At 49.3% G+C, this 27,246-nt stretch overlaps 1 protein-coding gene across 2 annotated transcripts; it reads right to left on the bottom strand.

Moving 5' to 3' along the window:
* Positions 1 to 338: 338 nt before the first annotated feature.
* On the bottom strand, positions 339 to 14,061 carry zmp:0000001069 (QRFP-like peptide receptor). Of its 2 annotated transcripts, XM_062564695.1 has the most exons (3): positions 13,138 to 14,061; positions 11,289 to 11,664; positions 339 to 535 (listed from the first exon to the last, which is right to left on the bottom strand). In XM_062564695.1, the coding sequence occupies exons 1-3, from the start codon at positions 14,037 to 14,039 to the stop codon at positions 440 to 442; spliced, it is 1,374 nt and encodes a 457-aa protein (XP_062420679.1). In that variant the 5' UTR covers positions 14,040 to 14,061; the 3' UTR covers positions 339 to 439. The 2 variants fall into 2 exon arrangements, with proteins under 2 accessions (XP_062420679.1, XP_037327304.2); XM_037471407.2 differs by lacking the exon at positions 339 to 535 and having other exon boundaries at positions 10,733 to 11,664.
* Positions 14,062 to 27,246: the final 13,185 nt, after the last annotated feature.

Raw genomic sequence — 27,246 nt, 5'->3', positions numbered from 1 at the left:
AGTGGCTCATAATATCTCAAACTAAGAAAGCATGGATGTCCAAATATTGCGGCTCTTCATTTATGGCTCATATTTTTGTGCTAGCGCTGTATTTATATACTCTATATTTGCGAGGTATTAAACACAAGACACTATGCGATGATTGTAAAATCATCGTTTGAGTCTTTGAGACCAAAAGAAACAGAAGAAAGGGAAACATGAAACACCTTGTCTGACCTTGTCATATTAAAAGGCCTCTAGCATTAGCACAACGGTGTGTGTGTGAGAAATTAATGAATTTTTTGGGCCTAAATGTAGATTTGATCACTGCCAAATGTCTCCCATAAAATGTTAAGATGTTTTTTTTTTTCCTGTCGGTTCCTTGTTGGATTCATCTCTCTCGTCATCAAACGCGCGTCGATTCCACGTCCTGCTTCTGTTCTCTTTTGGCTTAAAAGGTTCAGCTCTGATTGATCAGAGCATCCAGGCTTTTGAAATCTCTCCTCGAAGGACGGCGGGCGGCGGGCGGCCTTCTGTGCTTCAAACCAAAAATGATCTGGAAAAAAAAAAAATTGGCGTCATGAGAGTGAGAGATCAAAGGGAAATATCAAATGTAAATTGACTTGATGCGTATTCTCTTGTGTCATCAATCCAGGCTGGATGGCTTGATGCGTCTGGTTGAAATAAAATGTTGTACGATGGGTACTGACTTTCAAAAGTAAAAACTCAAGACAGTTGTGCTCAAGTAGAGTTTTTTTTTTTCTTCCCCTTCTGCAGTCCACCATATGCTTTTAAAACGCATATTTTCTACAGAGAACAGGGGACACACGGTGAGATAACGACGAATGGAAAATGAGCCGAGATGAGAATAGTCATTAGGTCATCACCATTGGTTACTGAGTTTAATTCAAGGCCACTCGGGTGAGACGTTGACTTCTACCTCCTGGCTGTGTGCGACCTGTTGGTCCAGAGACACGTTGGCGTTAATTAAGAGTCGTGTTTCTACGCCCCAGTGAATGAACGACCCCCCAAACCCCCTCCCCCCCCCTTCCTTTTCTCCCCTTTCGGCTCCTGATGGAAACATCTGGCTGTCCGGTCTCAAACGGCCCCGCGGATGTTCGTCAAGCGTCGGCATCTGGTGCAGTGGTTTCCAACGACTGGTTGGGGGACCACAGGTGGGTCGCAGGAGACTTGATTGAGGGTTGAGTTTGGTTTAGGATTCATATCTTCAGGGCCCCTCGACGCGACACGAGGGAGTCGGACTGCTCGCATAATTAGAGCGACTCATCTATTATGAAAAGCATTGGTTGAAAATACATTTGTTTTGTCCCGTTTAAATGTAATTGAATTTCTAGTGTGTTTTACGCCTTGATTCCGCGTTAATTGTAAGCGTGAAAATGGACGGAAGGAAGGGTAACGTATCGTCTTTTCTTGTGCGTTACTGTCCGTTCGCTCGGCTCACTGAGAATGGTGAGGCTTTTCCATTGTGCAGCACACCGGCGGCCTCAAAGGTCACAGAGATCATTGAAACAGACTCCCGGCCTGATTAAAGTAGAAAATGGCCTTTTTTTATTCATTCAGCGTACAAAACTCTTTTATTCTTCTTCTTCTTCTTCCCACTATGCCTCCGTGGCAGGTTCTCCGCAATTTACGACGTGTTTCCATTTCTTTATTGCCAAAATCACAGATTCTGGTGGGATCTCGTTTGTCACGATGCCAAATAGGGGCTGTTTGCAGACATCACGTCATGCAAATGTGACCCCATCTGCGTCCGTCGCGGCGTGGCCTTGCAGGGGACGAGGTCCCCCGCCGCTCGCCGTCAATGGAGCGTCTCGGGGCCGTGCGCGGGGGGGGCTTAGCAGGTCGGTGCACTCTTCTTCTTCTTCTTTCTAAATGTCCAATCAAACCATGTCCATTCGCTTCTGTTTTCTTCCCCTCCGTCTCTCCCTCTCGTGCTAATGAGGATATTTCACGGATGGCTCAGGACGCAGCGATGGACGACCTGTTGCCCTTTCGGGCCCCGGATTAGTCGGGACGCCTGGTTTCGGGCTCCCCGGGGGGGGGTGGAGGGGGGGGGGGGCTGATTTGCTGTTGACACCCCGAAAAAAAAAAAACACAGAGCTGAGCAAATGTTGAGTGCAGCACAGCGGCTCGATCACGTGACCCCAGAAAGCGGCCGGTGGGCAGGACGCAGGTTTGTCCTCTCGTCCGAGTGCGGCCATTTGATCGAGCACTTTCATTAAGTAATGTGCACCAAGAGCACAACACAGACCAAATGATGAAAGTGGCTGTAATCGATCATCTTACATTAGGAAAGGGATGGATCACCGGGGAGTTTCTCAGTGAGCATCGAGACGGAGTTAAAAGGCGATGTGTCTGTTGGACTTGAAATGATTGGTGATCCCTGTGTGCTGATGTGTGAATAATGTGCCGGGTTTGCTTAACTGGTTTTGCCAAATGGGGCTGAAATATTTATATATAATATATATATATATAAATATGTGTAATATATGTTCAGTCGAGGCAACTTTCTTTCTAAAGCCCACATATCACACATCACGCCTCTATGCTTGGACCCCCAAAATCCAATTAAGGTTTTTGGCCCAGTGCCGTCCTACACGGCAAGACGTTAGGATGGAATAATGACGCAGGCTTTGCCTTTTGTTAACATCGAATTGCAGGAAACAAATTGCTTGATAAATGGGAATTTTATTAAATTACCAAAAAAAAAAGACAAGTGTGAGCGCTTGGTAAATTCCCCTTCCTTTGTCAGAGTGAAAATCAACCTTACTCACAATAAACGGTGACCTCTGGGTCGACACCATCATCTTTCCTAACAGCACCAGCGAAGGCCGGCGCCCTGCATTGCTCCAGAAAGAGTTTGTACACAGGCCTTCTTTATGTTGCGTAACAACTGTGTGACATTCAAATCACAGTGTCAGAATTAGACTCCAGCGGAGTTGTAGAGCTGAATTCCAAGGCTGCTCAAGTATTCTGATGCGGGATTACCATAAATGTCAAAGCGACCCGTGCGATGATTAATGCAGAGGCACACTGAAGTGTGAGTGTAAATATTGAAAAGATGAGAAAGAGGATGATGATTATCCACCCTAAGGACTCTCCTTTTTTGATTCCGACAGCATTAACTCAGCAGCAAACACCTGCGTGAATACATAGCGGAGTAACGACTCCCTCTCCTTCCTCTTGTCTTTCTCTGCTCCTCTCGAGTCCTCCCCTCGTGCAACCTCCTGATTGGTCTGCAGTGCAACACAGACCAAGCTCTTTGACTGAGTTGACTTTGGTTGATTTGACTTTGGTTGAGTTGCCTTTGGTTGAGTTGCCTTTGGCTGAGTTGACTTTGACTGAGTTGACTTTGACTGAGTTGACTTTGGTTGATTTGACTTTGGTTGAGTTGCCTTTGGTTGAGTTGCCTTTGGCTGAGTTGACTTTGACTGAGTTGACTTTGACTGAGTTGACTTTTACTGAGTTGTAAATTTTGACTAACGTAAAAATTGCAAAAAGTGGTATTAGAGTTCAAGTATGTACATACCTGCCGCCGCATGCGAATGCGCATTTACCTACAGCGCCGTTGTCAGGGCAACGCTGGGGCAATTTTCTCATCTCCGAGGCCACATTAAGAACGTAGCTGGAGTCAGCAGACCCTTTATTGAAAAGATGATAAAAATCATAATTAAGCAAAATAATTGGCCGCCTTTTTTGTGTGACACGTTTAGAGAGAAAGGGCCTCAGAGGGAGGAACCGTGAGGACTGTGATGCAAAGTATTGTCCTCATTTAATAGAGTATCGATTTATACTCTCAAACGTCATATTCACGCTTCAAAGTCACAACTCAGACGTCCTCCTTTGTCCACGAGAGGGACGTCATCTTGTTTGCAGTCAGAGTCAATAAGAAGTCGTGACCGGAGGATAAATCCCCCCCCCCCGAGACGAGCTCCAACGAATAAAAGAGTCAGCTACACGCGCCGATATCGATCCGTGTGCATTAAAGGGAGAGCGAGAAGGATTTAGAGGCACCTGGAGATCACCCAGTACCCTTCCGCTCACTCTTAACTTTGCGAAACAGCAAAAAGGTGAAAAGGTGTCAAACCGCTTCAGGGACCTTGGTCTCCTTTACGCTAGAAGCAACAACGGTCTGCGAGTGGCACTTTGCATTCAAACATGGCGCAGTCAGTGTAGACGTAAAGGGCTCTTCTGAGCCAACTAAAACGATTCTTAGCTTCAGTGGACTCAGAAGTATTTTATTCCATTTCGCTGAGATGTGATCCAAGGTCCCTGTTTGCGCCTTCAGACGCGCAAGTAACAAAGAGCACAATAACTGGGAGGTTAATGGAGCGGTTTCATAAGAGCCAATAAGATAATAATATGAATTCATGTAATGGGGGGGGGGGGTCTTATAATAAAAGCAAGAGGAGCTGCAATAAGAGGTAAGACGAGGGCTATGAGGCTTTAGCAGACAAGCGCCATGACAAAGTGACGGGTGACGGGGGAGCGGGTGACGAAGGGAATAAACTGCTTTGAACTCCCGGCTGAGGAGACCCCGTCACCCAAAAACCCAAAGGCTGTCGTCCCAAAAAACAGCTGGATAAAAACGACGCGAGACCGCGAGACGGACACAAAGGAGAGCAAATTGCTGTGCGTTGTCTCCTTCCTCTGATAGGCCTTCGGACATGTGCCTGGGGGTGATGTGGCCAGACCTTCCACCGCCACTCCACCGTTTTTTTCATTTTTTGTGTAATTTTTCGCAGAGGCCACAGTGGCAGATGGATCCCTGTGATGCACATCTACTCACCTCACAGAACCCGCCGACCCCTCCCTTGTTGTTCTGCCGTTAGTGTGTGTAACTTTTCACTGTCGTCAGCTGCGATCTGCTCGGGGGGGGGGGCTTTTCCCCGAGTAACTCAGCACCGCGTTGGGGGCGAGACAATAAAAGCACCACAATTTGTTGTATTTTTGCTCCTGAGACCATAACAGTAAGCCGTGAAATGCTGTTTTAAAAAAAAACCTCATTACAGTCCTTGAATCGCAAATTTGGAATAACTGGATTTCTTTTCCCCAAAAGGCCGTCGTTGCTGCTGCAGGAAAAAATCGCTCACTAGCGGAAAAACAGGAAACCGCTATTTCTGGGTCCCATTCGTCTCCATCACTGTCCTCTTCTGTCCAGCCGCCCTCATCCCCTCATTTGGCGCCAAGTCAGAGAATGTTTTTCGCGCTTCACTCGGTTTGGATCTTCAGTATTGGAAATCGGTGATGGAGGCGACGCACACCAGATCGCCGACGGGAGCCCGGGGCGCACATTCGGGGGGGGGGGGAGCGCCGGGGTCTTCAACTTCATCTTCTGGCCACAGATTAGCTTCAGGCTACAGCGAGTCCATCAGCGAGGACAGAAAGAGTTCCATCATTGTCAAACACATACACACACACACACACACACGCGCGGAACAACGCACACTTCCCATCTGGGTCGTTTCTGCCTTTCCAGGAGTGATTCTCCGGGTTATTGTCTGTGCGCCGGCTGGTGCCGCGGTTACATTCTCTGGGAGACAAGATTGCTTTTTACTCCCTTTTAATCATTTCACATCCACTCGGTTTGTGAGAGAAAGCAAGGAGCTCAAAGGGAGACGCAAAAAACGAAGACAGAAGGGTAACATTTGATGGGATTTGCATACCCACCTGAGGCTGAATACGAGTGAACGGGTGCCCGGGGCCTCAGATAACTCAAGACCCGGAGACGGCAATTAAATGCGGGCCGATCTGGGACAGAACAAGGAAATCGTGGTCAAAGGGTGTTGAAATCGCAGCTCGGTCTTTGCACATATTGCATATGTTTTCATGTTAACTTCAGTTCGCATCTCCGTAAAGCGCGAGGTGATCCTTGCAAGATTTAAATTAATGGGAAAAACAAAACAAGCTGCTCTCTGAATTTTTGTAGCAGAAATTGGCATTTTCTTTCTGAAGCTAAAGTGGGCCGGTGCTGCAGTGTTGTGTGTTAGATCGAGTCTTTTTATGTGGTCAACTGGAAGATGAAAACAAACTGACGCACACGTTTGCTTTTGATGCTTTGTTAACAACTTTAAACTTCTAGTGTCTGCTAGTCTTAGCATGTTTTTAGCACCGCATTAGAACTATGACGGTGGCATTCTGACGTTAGCGCTTAGCTCAGGCACAGCCGCGAGCTAAAATGCTAACGGGGGGCTCGTCAGCGTTGTCATCGTGAGCACGCTGGCCTTGTGACATGAGCATTAAGGTCACTGCTGCGCCTGAGAGCTAATGGTATGGATGTAGAGCAGCTTTCTCCTAATTATCCATCTGCAGGTTTTCCTTTGTGTGCGAGAGAGCTAACTAACGTCCAGTTGTAAATGGTCACGATGCTTGATTGTTGTGACTTTGGACGGCACCGTAGCTGCTGTCTCATCCACCGACGCGATAAACAGAAGGACCGTCCTGGTCATTTGTTTCGTTTCAGGCTTTAAATGTATTTTTGTTGTCGTACAAGGAAGGAAGGATTCATTTAGCTGATTTGTAACTGCGTTAGTATCGGCTGCCTGCGACCTTCTGCCGGCGACCCCGGGAAAAGTCCGGACGTTAAAACTAAAATGTTTCCCCTTTCAGTCTGTCACGTGCATTCGGTCTAATCCCACCGCAGCTAATTAACTGCAAAAAAAAAAAAAAACATTAACAAAGATAAAGCGGGTATTTTTGGCTCAGCTTCTGCATACAGCTGTGCTGCCAGCTGCAGTAAGCAAAGACTAACTAGCTAATTGATGGAGTGGGTAATAACCCCGACGGCTAAAGCCGAGAGTCTGCGACTGTCCAGGATTATTCTTTTTTTAAATTAGGGAAAAATAAAATAAAGAGTAAAAGTAGCAGCTGTGACGCAGTGGATGACGGACCTGCAGCAGACACCCAGCGCTTTTTGCTTTAAATTTGACGACCCGAGTCTTGAAGGGGGACGGATCACGTGCGAAGGAGCAGAGGTGATTACGACCCGCTGTTAATAATGCAGAAAAGGGACGACACATATATTTGAAGCCGTTTCGCTCTCCCTGTGCTACACCAGCACGCATGCAATGCGGCTTTTGACTCAAAAGATAGGTTGGACTGTTTAACCGGGACGGGCTTATCTCAGCTTTCCCCAAATCTAGCAGGATAACGACAAATTACATTTGGAGGTCCTGTTCGTCCGGTCGGACCTCGAGTGTCTCGGTCGCGGTTGATTAGATTTGGAGAGGATGCGATTAAAGAAAGACAGCACTGGAGTCTCTTTTTGAGAAAGTATTAAAAAGCATTTATACTTTTTTTTCCCCGGCCCTTTTATAGGCCCTTAAACCGTCGCGTCGAGTTAACCATCCCTGCTGAGCCTCTCAAAGTTTAATGTGCCTGTTTTTTCGGGCTACTCAGCATCAGCACAGCGTCTTCTTCTTCAAACTTTTTAAAGTAGATTAATTAAACATCAGAGCAGCATTTGACACAAAACGAAGAGTGAGCATCAGAAGCGAAGGATTTCACAGCAAGACTCAAGACGCAAAGTATTTCACCCCGAAAGGCGAGGCGTGACGCAGGTACTGGGAGCATTTCAAAATAAAACTGGAGACACCAGAACGACCGAAATATGAGACAAAAGGGACGACATGAGAACATCAAAGGCCAACAGCGGACCATGTGACCTGAGCAACCATTACAGTGGACTTCCTGTACAGTGTATATTTAAGTAGGTCACCAGCTTTAGGCCAAATCAGATATCTGATGCCTTAATTTTAAAGGTTATTTATGGATTTTTGAGGACACTGCAAGTCCCAATGTGTTCACACTGGGAGCGGAAATAATTGAATGATCAGCTGGTCGATTGGCAGTAATTTATCGGTATCAGGTTTATTCTGAATGCAACTTCTGGCTTTACAAGACCTTCTCAGTAAGCATTGTAATCAAAGATCACAGTGAATATAGTTTGGAGTCTTCTTCAAAATAACATGATATTCATTCAATATAAATGTGAATGTGAGAGGAACAGAGCACAAAGGTGGGCTACCTTGTGATTGACAGGTCGTCAATCTACCAGAGTGTCCGTTCATTGGTTGAAAAAAAGAAGAAAAAAAAGCTTGAGCGGGACGGGAATTATCCAAGATGACGATTCCTCACATGATGTATCTCAAAAATTGCTTTCAGTGCAAAAATGTACAAGAACAGAAAAACAAAAAGCCGCTTTAATGCCACGAATCAAATTGACAGCACAAGTACAATTATTATTATACAATTATCTTCAAACGCATCATTTAATGCCTGCTTTGTCTCTTTTGGGAAAAGACAATTGGATGTTGTGTCACGAGCAGAATGTGAAAACAAATGAACTCCTCTGTAATCAACCTTTCTCAAATATAAGCATTTCTTTTTTTGTCTTTGCAACCGAGGTCTCACGTTGAGGATATTGTTTCACACTATTTTTAGTTTGCTCTTTCGGTGCCTTCAGTGTGCATCGCCCCTCTGGGTGAGCTCTAACGTGTTTAATGGCCCTTGTCTTGTTGCCAAAAAAAAAAAAACGGAAATATGAAGAAGGGAACGAAGGGAAGAGAAAGATAAAGTGGTCTATTGTTAGCACAACTCTCTGACACTTCTGCAGCAAAGATGTAAAATGGCCGAAGGCATCAAGAAAGAGGCGAACACTGACGAGGGATAAAAAGGCCGGACGGAGAAATGAGAGCTATGGTGAGATGTGGTGCCTCATTATGAGTCACTGGTACATATAGAATACATGTATGCGTGTGTGTGTGTGTGTGTTGGCCAATCCCAGATCATCATATTTTTTTTTCCACAGAAAGTTCATCCAGAAAGCTTTTGCATCCCTTTTTTTTTCCACACAGAGAATATTTGATCATATCACTGAGGAACGGGATAAAATACCCCAATCAGGGAGCTCTAAGCTTGTCGCGCTAAGACTAGCGCCTCTAATTGCTGTCAAAGGAGCGTTCATTCCAGAGTTTTAAGGAGTAATTTTTCCCATTAAATTACCATTTAAATATCACTCACTCACCCTGTTACTTTAAATTCCTCTCAATTCTGTTTTTCACAGTGAAATCACGAAACACGGTTCGATGAGTTGAAGTCAACGGGGGGTAACAGTTTCCTTTTCAAAACTCTCAAGGACGCCTTTCACGGGGGAAACCGTGTGAAACGTTAACGCGACTGTAACTTCACTCCAATAGAGTCGTCCTTGGGTGGAAGGCTGATGATGATGAACGCCGACCAATTAGCATTCACGACTAGTTCTGCAGAGGAGGAGAAGATGTGACGCACCGTCGGGAACAGGTGACCACACACAGACTCTTTGCCTTCTCTTTTTTTTTTTTTTTAATGAAACACCAAATGCACATTAATTCAGCACAACAACAGCCTCTGTTCACACAGTGCAAACCCCGAGAAAGAGAGCGAGAGGTAGATGAGAAGAATCCAAGAGGGGTGAAAAGAGAGGAAAGACATGATGGCGCTGAGATTTTTTTTTTGGGGCCCAGGTACAAAGCAACCTTTATCCTGATGTATAAATGGGACGGTTTCAACACAGTTTGGAGCCGCCGGGTTGTCGCCCGAAGGGACGAGGGTGTGATTAGCGGCTCGCGTGCTACTCGCCACCTCGGCCTGAGGGCAGAGGCCCGCTGCTTCCCCCCCCCGACCCCCCCCCCCCCCGTGCATGCGTCCCTGTTTGAGTGTTCAACACGATATACCCTTGATTTTTTTTTGTGGCTATTCACAATGGTCTTTTTGCAGTGTAGTGGGCCTGCATGTTAGCCTATGCAAAGGGAAACGACCTCAGAACTAAGAAGTATTCCCACAAGGAATCAGTGAAATCCCAGCAACAGGTCCATGATCTGCTCGGGAGGAGACAAATGAAGCCATTCACACCTTTGCAGGTGTGTCTTTTTTTTTGTTTTCATCTCCGCCTAAGACGGACAACAACAACAAAAAAGAGGCTTCTTTCCTTCGTTGACTCAGTTTAACGCGGGGGGCCCCAGTGGGAAGGTTCTGGAAGCAACTAGAGGTGAAGTGCTGAAGTGTGAAGGAGATCAGTTATTCTCCCTGTGGGTCGAACGCAGAACATCAGCAAAATGATCCGGGGTTTTTTTTTTCATTAGGATTCTTCACTCCCGAAATCTTGTTTTTTCTTCTCGCGCCACTGAACAACTTCTCCCGCTGCTCACTGAGGATGATAATGACAAGATGGATTTCTGTCGGTACTGATGAGTCGGGCCCACGAAAGAAAGATAACACCCATCGAGCAGGGACACAGTGAACGATGAGGGGGGGAAAACAAAAATGGCAATTTATAGAAAAAAAAAAAAAAAAAAAGGCAATCATTCTGTGCCCTGAGACCATAAATTACAAATCGAGCCGGCATCGAAAAACTCACGACCACAGTTGATTGAAGACTATCTCTGTTATTACAAACCACGTGAAGCAAACAAATGTTTTCTTTTTCTTTCTGAATGAATAAAAACCTGCTGGTTTCGCCCCCCCCCCCCCCCTCAAATCTCATTTCTTGTATTCGCTGTATTTAAGTTATTTCACACCAAAGTAGGAACATCACAGTTATAATGTGCGAATGAAACACCATTTATTGTACGTGTGGGGTCTCTTTCAGTTCACCTCATTCCCAGCTGTGCGGGCTGCACACACGGGGGGGGGGGCTGTGGGGAGCGGCAGACATTGTCGTGATCTCAATGAGAAAGAACCTCAACACTCATGATACGACTCTCCGTGTAACCTGAACCCATCCGTGAAAAACGTGGACACAGACCCGGAGAGTTTAACCCCGGGTCTCACAGGCTGGTCACCTCGGTGGTCTCCTTCTCCCCGCCCCCCCCCGGGAAGTAGGCCTGCGACGCTCCGCCCCCGTGACAAAGAGCGTCCCCGCAAACCCTGCCCCCCGAGTGCCTCCTCAGCGGCAGCACGTCTATTTCCACCGACGCCGCCCTCAAAGGCAGCGACCCCACGCCCCCGTGGGCCGAGTGTCTCCTGGCGGGCGGGGGCCCCGCGCGCAGCCGGCGGGGGGACGGCGAGCCGCCGCCCCCGCACGCGCCGGGGCTGGAGCGGCACCAGTCCGAGATGCTGTGCTGGGAGCCCGCGCGGCTGTCCGAGCCGTCGGCCACCCTCTGCCCCAGGCGCCGGCCCGCCGCCAACCTCAGCAGCCTGGGGACGGCGGACGCCGCCGCCGAGCCGGGCGACGCGGCGGCGGCCGAGCTGGAGAAGGAGGCGGTGCCGAACAGCGCGGCGACCTTCTGGTAGTAGCGCGTGCGTATCACCTTGGCCGAGCGGTACAGGTCCCCGATGAAGCAGTAGCAGATGGGGTTGAGGCTGGAGTTGGTCAGGCCCAGCCACTGGGCGAAGGGGCGCGTGTGCAGGAGCCAGGACGGCGGCGGCTCCTCGCAGTCGATCCACAGGTCGACCAGGTAGAGCGGCAGCCAGGACGCCGCGAACAGCAGCACCAGGCACACCACCATCCTGGCGATCTTCTGCCGCGTCTTGAGGCGCGAGGCGTGCAGGGCCTCGCTGCGCGGGTCCAGGTCGGCGAAGGCGGACTTCCGGCCCCCCCACAGCCGCCTGCCGGTCAGGAAGCCGATGGTGAGGTTGAAGGTCACCGGCAGGCAGTAGAGCATCACGAAGAGCAGCACGTTGTATCTGTGAGGAGGAAAAAAACGATTCCAATTGAGTTTCTGATTTATTTATTCATGTTATTCATAAAAATATATCACATCCACCTGTGTGTTTGGTGATAAACTAAAAAAAAAAAAGTCTTGCTGGAAAAGCCCTTCGCCTGTTGAGTGGAGTACATTTCTATCACGCGCTCACTTCATCACGGATTGCTGCATAAGTTCCATTCGCTCCTTTTTTTAATCATAAGATACAAGGATTAATGGGACAATGCTGTTCCCACTGAACTCACAGAATCATGTTGATTTGATGGTAACTGTGGACCATCAATCCAGTTTGAACTGATTGCAGCACACAGTCACAAAGCAATTGGAAAACAAGCAAAACCAGGAAGCCATAGCGGCATATGAAGAAAAAAGTAGCAAACATAATGGAAGTCGTTCCGAGTCATCGTGACAACTCGTTTCTAAAGACGACAAAGCTAGAATGGAGAGTCTCTCCACTCTGAGTTTTGCAAAAAAAAAAATGGAGCTGAGTTGAGTTCCTCAAGCCGACAACTTAAGAACCTGAGAGGTTTGAAAGGCACGTTGGTCCCTAAGTGAGAATCTAAAGGCTCCCGACACACAAAACCACTTGGCCATCTGTTAGTGTCATTAGCGCCTGTTTGCCATCCACAAACATATCAGAGAGAGAGAGAGAGAGATGCACCAAATCAAGACGCATCATTTAACTTTCAAGGCGTCGTGTGCCCAAAAAATGCCCTGAAAGAAAGCACACTGAAGTTTAAACAGTCGATGTGATTTAATTCTCTCACTGATCGCTGACTCACTGGGTGGACCAGCCAATCAGAGAGCATCTCGCCGACAGCGCCCGTCCCCCGCCCCCTATTCCTCTGGCTTAAGTCGGTCATTAAAGTCCCCGGGGGAAACGAAAGTCAGGTCTCCTTGGGCTTCTTTAGCTTCTACGCTGCGCAGTAATTCCCTGTGAGTGGTTACGGTTTGGAGAGGGGACTTAAAATCACGTCCTTTGCATTCGATTGGGCCGCTATGAGGTGGACGGGGGCTTAGCGTGTAGCGTAATGGGGGGGCTGGAGAGGGCTGTCGGGCTCCACAACGCGCACACAGACACACGCCTCCCTCACCTGTTGGTAGATCAAGAGGGGGAGGAGAAGGAGGAGGAGGAGGGAGAGATCAAAGGGAAACTTTGCAGCATGCCTACATGCGGATGAGTGGCGCCCGAGGCCCGAGCTCATGTCGATTGAATCATTTTGTGCAGCGTGAGTCATCAAACCTTCTGGACCCGTGACTTCCGCTTCACCGCGACTTTCGCTTTGGCCAAATGTTGCGAAACGGAGCCGAACACGACAAAAAAAACCCCAAAGAAAACAATGGGTGGTAAACGAGTTAAACGTCGAATGACGTGCCCCGTTGCACTCGGACGAAAACACCTGGAATCGGTTCGCGATTTTGGACGGCGGAGCCGACCCTGCGGCGGACCTACCCCTGCTTGAGGCGATGCTGAGGCCACCGCTCCTCGCAGACCAGGATGGCGAAGGTCCCGAAGCTGATCCTGCGCCGGCGGTTCATCACCGCGATGGGGGCGCACATGACCGAAGACACCGCCCACACCACCGCCACGGTGGCCAAGATGCGGCGGCGGGTGAACATGGAGCGAGCTCGCAGCGGCGAGCGCACGCTGTAGTAGCGGTTCACGCTGATCACGGTCAGCGTCAGCACGCTGGCCGAGACGGAGACGGCCTGCGTGAAGGGCACCGCCCGGCACAGGAGGTCGCCGTAGACCCAGGCGCTGTAGATCTGGCTGCCCAGGGTGATGGGCATGCACACGCACACCACCGCCAGGTCGCACACGGCCAAGTTCACCAGGAGGTTGCGCGTGGCGCTCACGCCGGCCAGCCGCCGGCTCCGCCTGGCGGTGAGGACGCGCAGGGACATGAGGTTCCCCACGAAGCCCAGGAGGAACGACAGGCAGTACATGGCGGTCAGGGCGATGGTGCCGGGCTCGTGGAGGGTCCAGAGCAGCATGCTCTCCAGGTCGGCCAGGTCGCCGCCGAAAAAGGCAGAGGGGGACAAAGGGAAGGCGGCGGAGGAGGAGGAGGAGGAGGAGGCGGCGGGGGAGGAGGCGGAGGAGGAGGAGGGCTGGTGGAGCGCGGCGGCCGTCTGCCGAGCGGCCGAGGCGGTGGAGAACAAAGGCGAGGAGATGACGGAGGAGGGCGGCAGAGAGGGTAAGCGGTGAGGGAGGGAGGCCGGCGGGGAGCTGGCGGCGGGGGGCAGCAGGGTGGAGCTGCGGAGGGTGTAGGTGTGGTTGAGTCTTTCCCGAAAGCTGCCGGGCTGCAGCAGCGGAGAGAAGCTGGGCAGCGACGAGCTCCAGCTGGACGGATCCATGGTCCAGGGAAGGGAAGCCCCAGCAGGGGGGGAGGGGGGGGGGGGTGCTGCTGAGGGGGTACGAGAATCTCTGGACTGAGAAGAGGGGTGGAGGGGGGGGTGTCACTGTCCTGGTTTCCCTCTGTCCTCATTAAAACCCATTCACAGGTCGGGCAGGGGGGCGGCCGAGGGAGAATCGGGGGTCCTTGCTGGTGGCATCCCTCCGGGCGTCGGTCATGTGATCGGCGTGGACCAGCACCTTCAGCGATCATACATTCTGTACGTCACCGCCCTCCCTCCCTCCCTCCCACCCCCGGACCGTCCCTCCAAGCAGCGCCGACCCGACCACCATCCCCAGAGGCGTTTAACGGGCTTCCTCAGCAAGCATGATGCAGACCTCCCTCCCCTCTCACTCTCTCTCTCCCCCTCTCTCTCCCCCTCTCTCTCCCTCTCTTCCTCCTCACACCTTCAGTCCATCACTGGGGCTGCAAAGGGATCTGTTTGGAGGGAACATCAGAGACACCAGAGGCTGTATTATCAGCTAAAAGGAATAACATCCCTCGAAAGAGAAGCTGATGTTTCTGCTCAGGGAAACGATCAGCGTCCTTTTGGTAGAAGAAGAAGAAGAAGGATCGCTGCAGCTTTGGAATTAATTATTCATTGATTAAACAGTGTCACCAGGGACATATCGATCTTGTTTGGCAGATATTTATTCAGGAACAAAGAGTTTGCCTTTAAAAAAAAAAAAAAAGAGAGAGAAACGTAATCGTTTACACCCCAGACACATTCTGACCAAAAGGCAAACGTGAGTACAGCTGATGAAGAGACGATCACACCCTCAGAGAAAAGCTGTTTTCTTACCTGGAGATGCGCTCTCAAGCCCGAGGACGTAGAAAAAAGGCAGCCAGGTGCCGGCTGAAGATCTGCGCCAAAAAGAAGAGAACAAAGCAGAAACTGGTCAAAGTTGCGCGGGGATCCGCCACGCGCGCCTCAGATAATCCGTGCGTGGCTCTCGCGTGTCTTTATGTTAAAAAAATGATATATATATTTAAAAAAGAAACGCTCCTCATATCGGACTCCTCTGCACTCGTGCCCGACGGGAGCTGTGACTCCATCCGCTCTGCGGGGCTGAATACGAGAGGAGGAAAGTGAGGGAGGGGGGGGGGGGCAGCCGCTGCTGCTGCGCACACATACGCACATACGCACGCACCCCCCCCCCCACACACACTCACACACACCCACACACACGCACGCAGGCACGGAAGCTCGCCGTCATGCAGCAATGTGTCTGAAAACTGTAACGAATCGGAAAGTTGCCGTCGCTTCTCCTCCGGCTGACGTCACTTTGCAGCGGGATGGTCCTGCGCGCTTCACGGTGAGCCGGGGGGTCGAATCTCACGACCACGACAAACCAAGTTCAACCACAATAAAAAGAGCAGCAGCACACGTGTTTAATGAAGTAGAGACAGCTGGGTTAGGACACTAAATTAACAATCCTTATAGGTTTAAAAATAAGTATTTGCTCTATAACGTTAAATATGCTCAGAAAAGTGAGGCTAATAGTGCAGTGGCTTAAACCTGCCTTTCCTCTAATGGCCACCAGGGGGCGACGCCTCCGGTCGCACAAACGAGTCCCGACTGTCGTGCGGGAGAAAATGACGCCACTTCTGTGTTGATTTATTACCTCGTTGCAAATCGAGTTTATGATCTCAGTCGCCGGTTCCAGAGTGACGTTGGTTTAGTCGATCACAGCCAAGCCGAATTGAGTGATAAATGAGTCCCGTTTGTGTAACGGTGACATATGACTCCACTTTTGCCATCGCTGCGGCTCATGGCCGGGGTGTCACGTGGGCGCCCTCTGGTGGGCCCCCTGCGGACCTGGGTGTGGCACCCCGTGCCTAACGGTCAGTCCGCCGCAGGGAGCCCTGACTGGTGAGTCGGTGCGTAGAAAGCTCCATTAGCCAATTGCTAATCCACTTAGCTTATGTTGTTTATTTATGTTTGACAGCTAAAAAGCTTGACGCCACGAGGTAACCAGCCTGAAATGAACGTGACTCGTGTCCTGGTGGTAAGTAACGTTAACTTTAACGTAACGTTATGTCTTCAAATTTATATCGTCTGTTTGTTACATCTTAATATTAAACTGATTTACATTTCACATGTTGCACCGTAAACATGTTGAAATGTACACGTCATTTTAGATCGCAACTCCTTACGCAATCAAAAAGGAATTGGCCACCACTCCACAATAACAACTTTGTTCCGAACACAATGAAGGAGGGTTTCTATTGGCTGACGGGTTCACGTCCGCTCCTCCAAAGATGAACAAAGGTGAACTCTGGATAACGCGTCCAAACAGGAAACCTCAACCCCCGACCTCAGGAGTGTTCTCACGTGATGGAACTCTGCAGACTCTTTGTTGAGATCGACTGTGCGGGTTTTTCTACCGTTTGCGATCGGACAAATGCAGAACGAAAAGAAATGTCCAATGCATGAAGACGTGTTATAATATCAACCTCCGGATGCCAAACACACACATGAAACCTTTCAAAACTCTCGTTCATTCATTGGATGCTTCCTGCACCCGTTCTGCTAAGTTGCCCTTCAGACCTAATGAAACCCTGAATCCTTTTGACTGCTGTTAGTACAGAAAATGAATTGTAATTAATCAGACGTGGGGGGGTGGGGGGGGGGGGTAGTTGGACGAGGCCGGCGGCATCACGTTGTTTTTTAGCGAGCTCAGAAATCCCTCTGAAGGCTCCGGATGAAACACACCTATCAGAAACAGGCGCTTCGGGGGGGGGGGGGGGGGGGGGACGGACCTGAAGGTGCGGTATTCCTATTTTCAGCCGCGTATCGGTTGAATTAATAATTCGCTGTCACGCTGCGTTTTGATCAAACGGTCTGAGATCCGATCCTGCGCGCATCCCGCTGTCAAGTCTCCCCTCAGCGGCTCATGAGCCGCGTTCCCAGGTCGCTCCTCCGGGCCGCTTTTAGGCGATGACCTGAAGGGCTCGTCTCTCGCCTCTTCGACGTGGGCCCAAACCCCAGCAGCACACTCTGAGACACAAAGATGGAAAGTTGGAGCCCGGAGGTTATGAGTCACCTCAACGGAAATACATTATTTAGTTCAATTTATATAGACTGAATCATTCATGCTTTTTTTCCTCCAGCTTATCACCCTGCTGAATCTCAGTATCCAAAAAGGCCAAAGAGCATCTCCTAATTGAACAATTTGAACAGCGTTATTTTCAGCACTGTCAACAGGATCAGCTCAGCTTTGTTTGCGGTGGTACGAAACCGTGAAAATATTTTTACTTTTGAATCATGAATCACTCACTTTAGTTGAAATCTGTGCAATGAATTAGTCTGACTTTAATTTACTAAATTAACATCACGCTGCCTGATTTATGTAACTTTACAGGTGATATAGTGAATCCAGCCATCTTCAGCTTAACCCTTGAACTTTTTAATCTCCCTCTACATATTTGTTGAATTCAGATGTATTCGTGAGCCTAATTCTTTACACCTGTAGAGTTTGACTGCCCTCGTATTGTCTTTTAATTTCTTGTTTTGTTTTTTTCCGCTCGTGGCTCTGTCCACTTTGCTGCTGTAATCCTGCAAATTTCCCCCCGCCGTGGGACTAATTATCTCATCTTATCTCAGACCTAAAAACATGAGGTAATTACTGGCGGAGTCCCCGCTGTCCACGACGCCGTCCCCTTGTCCTCGGAGAGCCGAGGACGTGACCGGTGCACCTGTTTCGGACACCCGGGTACTAACATCCACAGATTAGCTCTGTGTGGTTCCTGTGGAATCCGTTTTAAAAACACAAATCCTTCCTCGTTCCAGAGAGTACTGCTTCATTTTAAATGCTATTTGTTTTTTAATCATTAGGTCACATACTTATTTTTGCTTCCCCCGGACCGAGTTTTTTCCCATGAGCGCCGAAAGCAGCGTTTCCTGCGCCTTGTTTCCGGTTCCGTCTTTTGAAGGACGGGGCGAAACCACCTGATTTCAGTCAGTCAGCTCGTACGCCGTCACCGACGAGGGCCGTTCTGAAGCCCCCGTGCGGGTGTTCTGGTCCTCTTAACAGCTCGTCGTGGTTCTCCTCCATCGAGGGCAACGATTCCCTCGAAGTGGACGCTCAGCTGGAGACACGGGACGACTCGTCTGTCCTCCCGTTGGTTCTGCAGCCTCCCGTTGGTTCTGCAGCCTCCCGTTGGTTCTGCAGCCTCCTGTTGGTTCTGCAGCATGATTTCTTTTCTTTTCAAATGCGTTTGCTTGGTGCTTTGAGCCCGACATCTAGCCACATTGGATCAGTGCGAGCAGACGTCTTCATGGCCGATATCTCCAACGCGTCACGCTTCGTAAACACAACAATCTGGATTGATGGATAACAACGGCAGGTCGATCTCGGGATGAACTGTGCCTTTTAATGTAACTCGGGTTTACTATACAAGAGTTGAACAGCCTCGGGGAGAGTACTTCTTCCAACCTCTTCCATTTATAGCTCGGTAAAAGGACTCGCCAGAGGGGATTTCCTCAAATCACTTTTTTTTAAATGTTCAGAGCCTTTTCGGTGAAGCCAAACGGTGCGAATTGAATGGAGACTGGAGGACATAAACCTGGGATCTGCAGAAATCAATGTGGGGATTTCAGCGAGTACCGTCGCGCCTTTCTCCATGGCAACGATGATCATTTGATACACACAAAGGGTGGATTCCTTGCTTAAGGGTTTGCAGTGTGGAGGAAAAGATGCACAGTCGACTAAATCTGCACAAACTTTGGAGCAAAGACACTTTGGCGCAAGTGTAAAAAAAATTCCTCTGAGTGGAAACATAATGAACTAAATGAGTCTCAAGGTCCAATGAAGAGGACGAGAGATGGAGACCATTAACTTAGGAACACATTATGTCCACTTATGTGATAAATCAATCAGGGTCATTTTCTCAAAGACTTCTGTGCACAACTGGTGATTCTCTCTCCCTCGAACAGATGATCCAACTGATCAAAAAGAGGGTTTAAAATGTAGTTCTCACAGCTGATACGTTTGCACTCAGTTTGAAAGACAGAATCCCCCCCCCCCGGCCGAAACAAGCCGCCTTGATTGCTCGAGTCCATAACCTCGGGCCTGGATGCCGGCGTGCCGTGGGGTTTTTCACTAAGTGGTTAATGGGTTTCTCACAGCGGATTCCCCCGGTGCGGCCCGTGAGCTTTATTGAAAGAGAGGCGCGCCGTCATTAAATGGGGCAAAAGGAGCAAATAGGACGGCTTGTATTGTCTGAGTGAACAGTAATTTGCTCTAGGGTCCAATGGCTGTGTTTGTGTTTGTGTGTGGGCATCACTCCGCTAGAGTGTAATTTGCCAAAGTGAAGGATGTTGATGTTTGCCGACCCCCTCGTGTTTACTTTGCTCTCTTTAGGCGGCGTTTGCATACATTTACATTCATTTCCTGCCGATTTAACGTAACCAGTATCAGCGCAGTCTGAGCCAAACAGCTGCTCTTTTCTTCCAGAGCATGTGAGAGGAGCTGAAATATGACATAAACTAAATGTACTATGCACAACTCTATCTGGCTTTCAAGCAGAGTTGTATTATTACAGTATTATTACTATTATCTCTATTAAATATATTTAGTTTGAAAGGTGCTAATGAAACGTGATTGATGTGCTGGTTTGCAGCAAATCGATAAGCATATTGTGTCCATTACTTCCACCCACGTTAGCTTTGGGCTAATTGGAAACTCTGACTGTGACATGCAGAGGTGAGTCAAATCGAATAGGTAAAACTACATTTTTTCAAAAGTTTTAAATTAGTTGTAATTTAGGCTATAAATGTCTACGTGTTGATCACCGTCTGTTTAGAGGTACCCATCCAACGTTAGCATCCGTTAGCATTGGCTGATTTCCTCACTGTAAGATTCCTCCAGGATCATTTCACTCAATCTTAATGCTCCACCAAGTGGTTTCAGTGAATAGTAGAAAGCTTAATCGCTCCTCTGGCCCCCCCAAAAGAGTGCGGGAAGCGCTCCGATGAGCCGTCTCCAACTAACCGGTCTTTATTCTGTGCCCAAAAGAGCCCCGACTCAATCAAGACATTAACACACAAGCACCAAACGCACATAGGAAGGAATAATCTGTCACAGAAAAGTTGTTTTTCCATCAGTGGAGTGTGTCTTTGAGCACGGACTGTGTTTGATGCAAATACCGATCTGCACTACCAACATCTTCCCGTAAAATAAAAGCTGCAGAGACTCGGCGGAATATTTTGAAATGGAATTGCAAGAAGATTTCTTTTGATAAACGGATTCCGGGGGAAGGGAGTAAACAAACGAGTCACGCTCCTGTTGGTCCACTCTTTCATTCCAGTGAGTCAAAAAACGCTCTCTCGGAGCGCGGAATAAACATCCGAGCTGTGAAGGTCGGGCCAAACACACCGAGTTGTTGGCATGAAAACAAATGGAAACATATCAAAGAGGGAACTCTGACCTCTTTTACTGTCGGATGCACAACACACTGTTAACCCTGAGTGGGTGAGGTCAACGCTTCAATTCCATGCATTTTATTTTGTACAGCCCATAATCGCAAATTGCAAGTTTGCCTCAAACCTTAGGGAGAACGTCAGAGGAGGGACGGACAGACTGCAACGGAATGAACACATAAGATGTGCAATACTTTCAACTCCTGCAGTCTGGGCCTACAGCAACCAGGCCAACCTGAGCCAGGCCGGACTGTAAGCCGTGTCGAACGGGAAGTGGAAGCTGGTTCCACCAGAGCGGAGCTTCATAACTGAAGGCTCTGGCTCCCGTCCCGCTTTTTAAACCTCCAGGAACAACAAGGAACGCAAAGGGAGCAAACTTCCTTGTCTTTGCCACTCTCTCCTTTCCAGAGGAGCCTGTAGCAGTGTGGACAAGATGATCGACGTGGACAGGACACTGGACCCTGAGGCAGAAGGAACGAGGCCCCAGCGGTATCCCATGAGCCTCCAATGGAGAAACCCTTGGCAAGAGGAGCAGATTCCCGGAAGAAGGGATTCAAAGGTTATTAGACAATGAGAGGACACGCCATTTCCGACGCCGCCGGAAAGTTCTGTTTTTTTTGTTGTTTGCCCAGCAAAGTTCTCCAAATGAAAAGATGATTCAGCCGCAAAATGAAATCTTCAGTTTGTCACATTTCCTTTGTTTTGTGTGCCTGCCAGCGCGTACTAAACGACGTCCTTGAGCTTTTTAAAAAAACACCCACTGATTTCAACTAAGGGGTGAAAATCAGTCATTCATAATGCAAATACCAGTTGCAGTACAAAACGGTGCTTTATTTCCACGTGAAAACTTGAAGATGAACAAATGACCTCGAGCGGGTCGGACCATCCAGCGCGAACCGGTGACGCGACCCGAGGTCGGCGCTCGCTCGCTCTCTCTCTCCTCTGACGCCGTGCCCCCGTTGCTCTTCCCCCGGGCGCAGGAAGTGATTACAATACATTATTAGAGCTTCACCGCTGGGACTGCTGAAGGCACACTTGAATCATGCTCTACACATACATGCGTACGCATGCACGTGCACACAGAGAAAGTGCACATAAAGTGCACAAAGTCACATGATCATTCTGCACCTGGTCGTGACTTTCATTTTCCCATCTACTCGTTGTCCTTTTATTGCTCATTACGTGATGATTTAAGAGCTCTGTGTATGTTTTTTGAACCACAATTTGAAAGGTGTTCTTCCGGGTGAGTGATTAAAGAAGGAGATTTTATCTGTGGAGCTCCTCGGGGGCAGAAGACAAAGTTCCTCATTTGCATGTTTCTTTACGGCTCGCGGCAGTAGCTTTGCGATGCGTTACCGCCACACGACACGACGGCTAAATGACACTGCGGGGGACAAAGAGGGCACTTCCGATCCTTCATCGTTTTGGTTTGACCGCGCAGCGAAAACAGGCATGAAGCCACTGCCGCTTACATGTGTGAACAGCGACGTGGTGCTCGGAGCAAAAGGGGGAGGTCCACATCGCCGACGAGGGGAAATTAATTACTCTCAACGGAGCGCGACGAGGCCCGCCGCTCTCCGATGGCTGCCGCCTCCATCGCTGGGAAGTCGCTAGTCTGCTACAATACCAAATACCCTTCAGTTCCCATTAGCGCTCGGAAAACACTTGGAACGTCACAAACTCCTCCAGGTGATCAGCGGCGATCTTTGTGCATCGCGCTGTTTTTGAAATGAGGCCCATTTTGTGCCAAATGTCTCTCATTTGAATATGTGCACAGCGGAGCACCTTCGGCAGCGCAGGTACGGCTTGCATTTCATTATTTTTGTCTCATTTTGCAGGTTTGTGAAGTTTTGAATATGCGGAGAAGATGATATCTGAGACAGAGATTTGAAGGTGGACGTCACGGACGACAACAGACATTCCTCTGCAGGGCGTGATCGTATTTTCTGGAGGGCAGGTGGAGGAATGATGGCCAATGACGGGTGTGACGTAGCGCCCCTTGCAGCCCACACCTACACAGGATGGTGGCGTCAAGGACCCACTGAGGTTTGGGTTGGGATGAGGTGCAGTCAAGAGAAAACGGCGCTCTGGGATGCGATTAAGTGTCACGGGACCTCGCGTACATCAGAAGAATCCGACTTAACGGGACTGAAAGAATCGGGCTAGAAGCTCCGCCGTCGCAGGTGCCCGTCACCTGATTGGCGGACGTCATGTGAGCGGCGTTCCCCTAAGGCTGGCGCCCCCGCCGCGGGGCTCAGCTCTCTGCATGGCGAACGCCACGGCGTAAAAGTCATCACAGATTACGCTCTGGCGCTCATTGAATATTGATAGAACAGCATCAAAGCTGGTTACACAGTGTAAGGCCCGTAAGCCGAGGTCTACGTCCTGCAGTCGACGCCTCACACTCGCCGTTTAATTAAAAGGCGTCCGTCACGTCACGAATCCCCGCGAGTCCAATTTCCCGCAGGGACCCCGTGTGAGTCGTCTCCACCGTGTGTGTGAGATGTTAGAGGGGAAAATAAATGCTTATTTTAAATAAAGTGCAGCTCCTCCGATGAGCCCTTTGGGGGATTCCTCCCTCCCTCCCGACCCCCCGACCCTCTGCCTTCCCTCCGAACCCCCCCCCCCCACTTCCTGCCTGTGAGGCCGCGGGGGGAGACGGCTCATCCGTTACCTTCAGCGGGTCCCGACTCGATTGTCTCTGGGAAATCTTCACGTTTCGTGCAGCAGACCGCCGCCGCCGTGGGACCTGGTCATCCCTCCCCCCCCGCCCCACCCCCCCGTTTGGCCTTCATCTCCCACACAGTTTATCTCAAGCCATTGAACTCAAGCAACTCTTCAGATCCTCCTGCTCCTCGCCGGGATTCGTCTCACATGGTCCCTCCTCCCCTCTGGGAGCAGACTGGGGTCTTTCTCATGTACCAGTGGATCCCCAATGGTTCCTCACTGGGTGCTTACTCAACGTTTTGTTCAGTTCAATTCATTTTGTTCGAGGCCAGAAATCACAAAATTGCCTTCGGGGGGGTGGGGGGGGGGAGGAGAGGAGGAACAGATTCTGATGTCATGTGTGCAGCATGAGAGTAGAACCCATCAGCAGAACCGTCTGATGCTGAGATCCGGCGATGTAAAGGAAAAAGAAAGGTTCCCGCCCGTGGGGAGGGTTCAAGCCCGGAAAATTGTTTTCCATATTAAGTGGCTCGCTGCGTGGGGTTGAGATTGGGGCTCGAGCATCAGAGAGAGAGAGAGAGAGTGACAAGGTAATGAATCTGCAGACTGACACACACACACACACACACACACACACACACACATCAACGAGTCAAATAAATAAGAGTTTTTGGATCATAGGGGCGTTTATGGCAGAGGACGCAGTACCCTCCCTCCTCTGGCTTCGCTCACGGCGACGGCGGCCCTGTGTGTGTGTGTGTGTATGGAGGGAGGGGGGGGGGGGAAACAACGCAGCCTCCTCACCCACTGGAGGGTGGGGGGGGGGGGCCCACGGCAGAAGGCGCTGCGGCGGATAATCGAATAGACGAAAGGTTACATTCCTGGTCGATCGCTTTGCACCACGGACTCCGCGGTTGCTGCTGCTCACCTTTGGAGTGTCGCAGCGGAAGCTGCTGGAGCTGCTAGAGCTGCTGGAGCTGCTGGAGCTGCTGGAGCTGGCGGAGCTGCCGCCATCAAAGCCCCCCAGGGACAGGTTGTCAAGCCGCGTGTCCAGGATCACACGTCATGGTCTCGTCCCAGTTTGGCCTTTTTTTATTGTGAAATAACAGACTCTATTGTCTTACTGCATTGTCTTACTTTTTGGTTTCATCCAATTCTCCAAATCAGACACCCGCAGCATCTCTGCAGCTTCACAGTATTTTATTTTTCTTGGTCTGAATCTGAATACTTTCTGAATCTTCCAAGTTGCTGGCGAGGTAAAAACATGAATCATCCATCAGCAGCTAAACAAGGATCAAGGATCACGCGTCATTCTGCAAGGTGACCCTTTCTTCGTGCTGCGTTGCAGTGAGGCTGATATAAGAATAATGCAAGGAGCTCTTACTCATCACCGCCCCCCCCCCTCCCTCCCTCCACCCACCTCATCCTGTTCTCTGGTACGTGGGACCACCAAGTTTTCCACCGACGTCACGGGAAGAGCACTTGCCTCTTTTATCTGTTGGAAGGGAGCTGCAGGGTTCTCCACACCTCGTTTCACCAGGCAGTTTCTGGAAGAACACAGACAGCCCTGGGGGGGTGGAGGGGGGGGGGGGTAATTACAAGAGAGAGGGAGGGAGGAGATGCACATATGGGTAGAAGAGGAGGGGCGGGTGAAGACAAAACTGTGCTAGTGTGTTCCCCGTGGTGTCACACGACACAGTTATGCCTTGAGGGGAGGTTGGGGAGGGGGGGGGGGTTTGAGCTGACATCAGCTGCATCGCACCCCCCGCCCCCCCCACCACCTCTCTCCCCCTCCCTGCACGCCAGGACCATATCAGCTTCCTCTCCTGGTTTTAGAACTAACAATGAGGGAAATTTCAATCGCACTTCCACACATGCATTTGTGTGTAGTTTGTGTATTTCGCATGGTGTGTGTGTGTGTGTTTTTGTGTGTGTGTGTTCATGTGCGTGCTGCAGAACTACAGCACCATCTTGTGGGTCACACGTGAGACAAACGCTCCGGCTACAAGCCCAGTCCAGTTGACGCTGCGTTGAACGGCAATCTATTATTAATTAGTATTAAATTCAACACCCTTAAATTTAACACTCAGCTTTGCCACAGTTCAGCTTATTGATTCAGCCAGAGCACAGAGTCCAAAATGGAGAAAAGCATCCAGTCTAACGAGGTTTCAGAAGATTCAGGCACATTGTTCTGTTTGGTCTCCGATTAGCAGCTGAGAAGTTCTTCTTCAAATATCTCACCTCTTGGATTCATTGACCTGAGGTCCGATTAAAGGAGTCTTCAGGGGTCCCTTTGCACTGACTCCTCTGGTCGTGTTTGAGTCCCGAGGAGGTTTAAATCCTTCCATGGCTTCGCTGGGAGGGCTCTGCTCGAGGGCCAAACTTTGCTTTCTTACTACCAAGAATTATAGGGGTTAACAGACTGTAAACAAACACACACACACACACACACACACACACACACACACACAAACACACTATGAATGCACGGATGGTCCATCAAACATGCAGGGAATGCTAAAGCAAAGCAGAGAATGATTCCACGTGTCCCCGGAGTCGTTTGCTTATCAGTGTAAGTGGAAAGTGTTGCACTGTAAGGGCAGCTACCAGTGTGTGTGTGTGTGTGTGTGTGTGTGTGTTTGTGAGAAAGAGCCGCTCTTCTCACACTGTAACGACTCACTAGTGACATTGTTCTGATTTATTTTTGGTATCTCAGATTTGATTTGCTCTCTGCAGGACGTCACACACACACACACGCACGCACACACACACACACACACACTCACACACACACACTCACTAGTTGCTGCCCTTACAGAGCAATACTTTCCACTGACACACAGTTACACACACTCCATCATCAGAGGACACTTAAATGATGACACTAAAGCAGGTTTGTGAAGCTATAACTTAACTGTTCTGTGACAATGACATTTCTTGCCAGATTTTTTATAAATGTCAGCTTTCAGTGGTAGAAAATGGATTAAAAATCCTTCTACTGTTTTGTTATGTTCAGAAATGAATTAACACCAGACGGACGGAAGACATCTTGGAAAGAAACAGTTCAAATCAAAAGTATTTATTGAAGGAAAAGAACATCTCAGCTGAGGACCTGCTGGTCTCTACAACCAATTAGACGGGCTAGTGAGCTAGCTAACGGCAGCTAGCTAATGGCAGCTAGCTAACGGCAGCTAGCTAACGGCAGCTTGCTAACGTTGTGCCGCGTTCCATTCGACTGCAGATGTGAAGTCTACTTGGGAATCGTGCCTTGACCTTCAAACAGAGAAACTCCTCAAACTCCTCTAATGGTCCTTCACTGATTGATCAGGAAGTAGCTGAGCTGTTCCCGACCTGCTTCCGATATTTTCGCTAAGCTCTTCATTTATGAGACTCAGATAAAAACGAACACTCTTTAAATATTCTTTCACAGTCACACAATATGAGCCTCTTAAAAAAGTAACATTACCCACTTTATTCTGTCAGATGGATCCTGTAAACTAATGTATGACGAGGATGTGCTACAGTGTGTGTGTGTGTGTGTGTCGGCCCTTAACGAGGGTGTCATTGGCAGAGTGTGTGAGTGGAGATTAACTGGTGTCAGACTGAAGCCACCGTCCTGTCTGATGAGATAAGACTTTGTGGCCGTCGCTCGTCAACGTGCTTTCATCCCGAATTGTTTCCTGTCATCAATCCCAGCGGAAAGGAAGGATCAAACAGTCCATTGGTGCATCAGTCACTTCTTCCCTCGGGACCCGCTGAAGACGTAGAATCGTGGTCTGGATTGTACCGATGAACCTGGTGACTTCAAGTTGTGCACCTTCAGCATCACGTTAACATGCAATGTTTACAGCAGGAAGCTGTATGTAGAACGTAAACTACAGTGTTTTACAGAGTGGTTGATTTCTATGCGTTATAGATGGTTAGAGGTATAGAGGTTATATCAGGACGATACCTAATAAGAGAGTAGACTTAAGAATATTATGTTGGGTTTTTTTGTTGCTTGCTTTAGATGAATAGGAATCCATCCAGGGAGCCACATTCACACACGACATTCAGTTGTCAACCAGATGTTTAAGCT

Source organism: Pungitius pungitius, chromosome 9, assembly GCF_949316345.1.
Source record: "Pungitius pungitius chromosome 9, fPunPun2.1, whole genome shotgun sequence".
Lineage (NCBI taxonomy): Eukaryota > Metazoa > Chordata > Actinopteri > Perciformes > Gasterosteidae > Pungitius > Pungitius pungitius.
Note: the sequence above shows the minus strand (reverse complement) of the source record. Positions and strands in the feature narration are given on the sequence as shown.

Coding starts and splice junctions, on each gene's coding strand:
- zmp:0000001069 (XM_037471407.2), bottom strand. CDS start 14,039: ATGGATCCGTCCAGCTGGAGCTCGTCGCTGCCCAGCTTCTCTCCGCTG. Junction 11,665..13,137: donor CAGCATCGCCTCAAGCAGGG/GTAGGTCCGCCG, acceptor TCCTCCTCACAG/ATACAACGTGCTGCTCTTCG.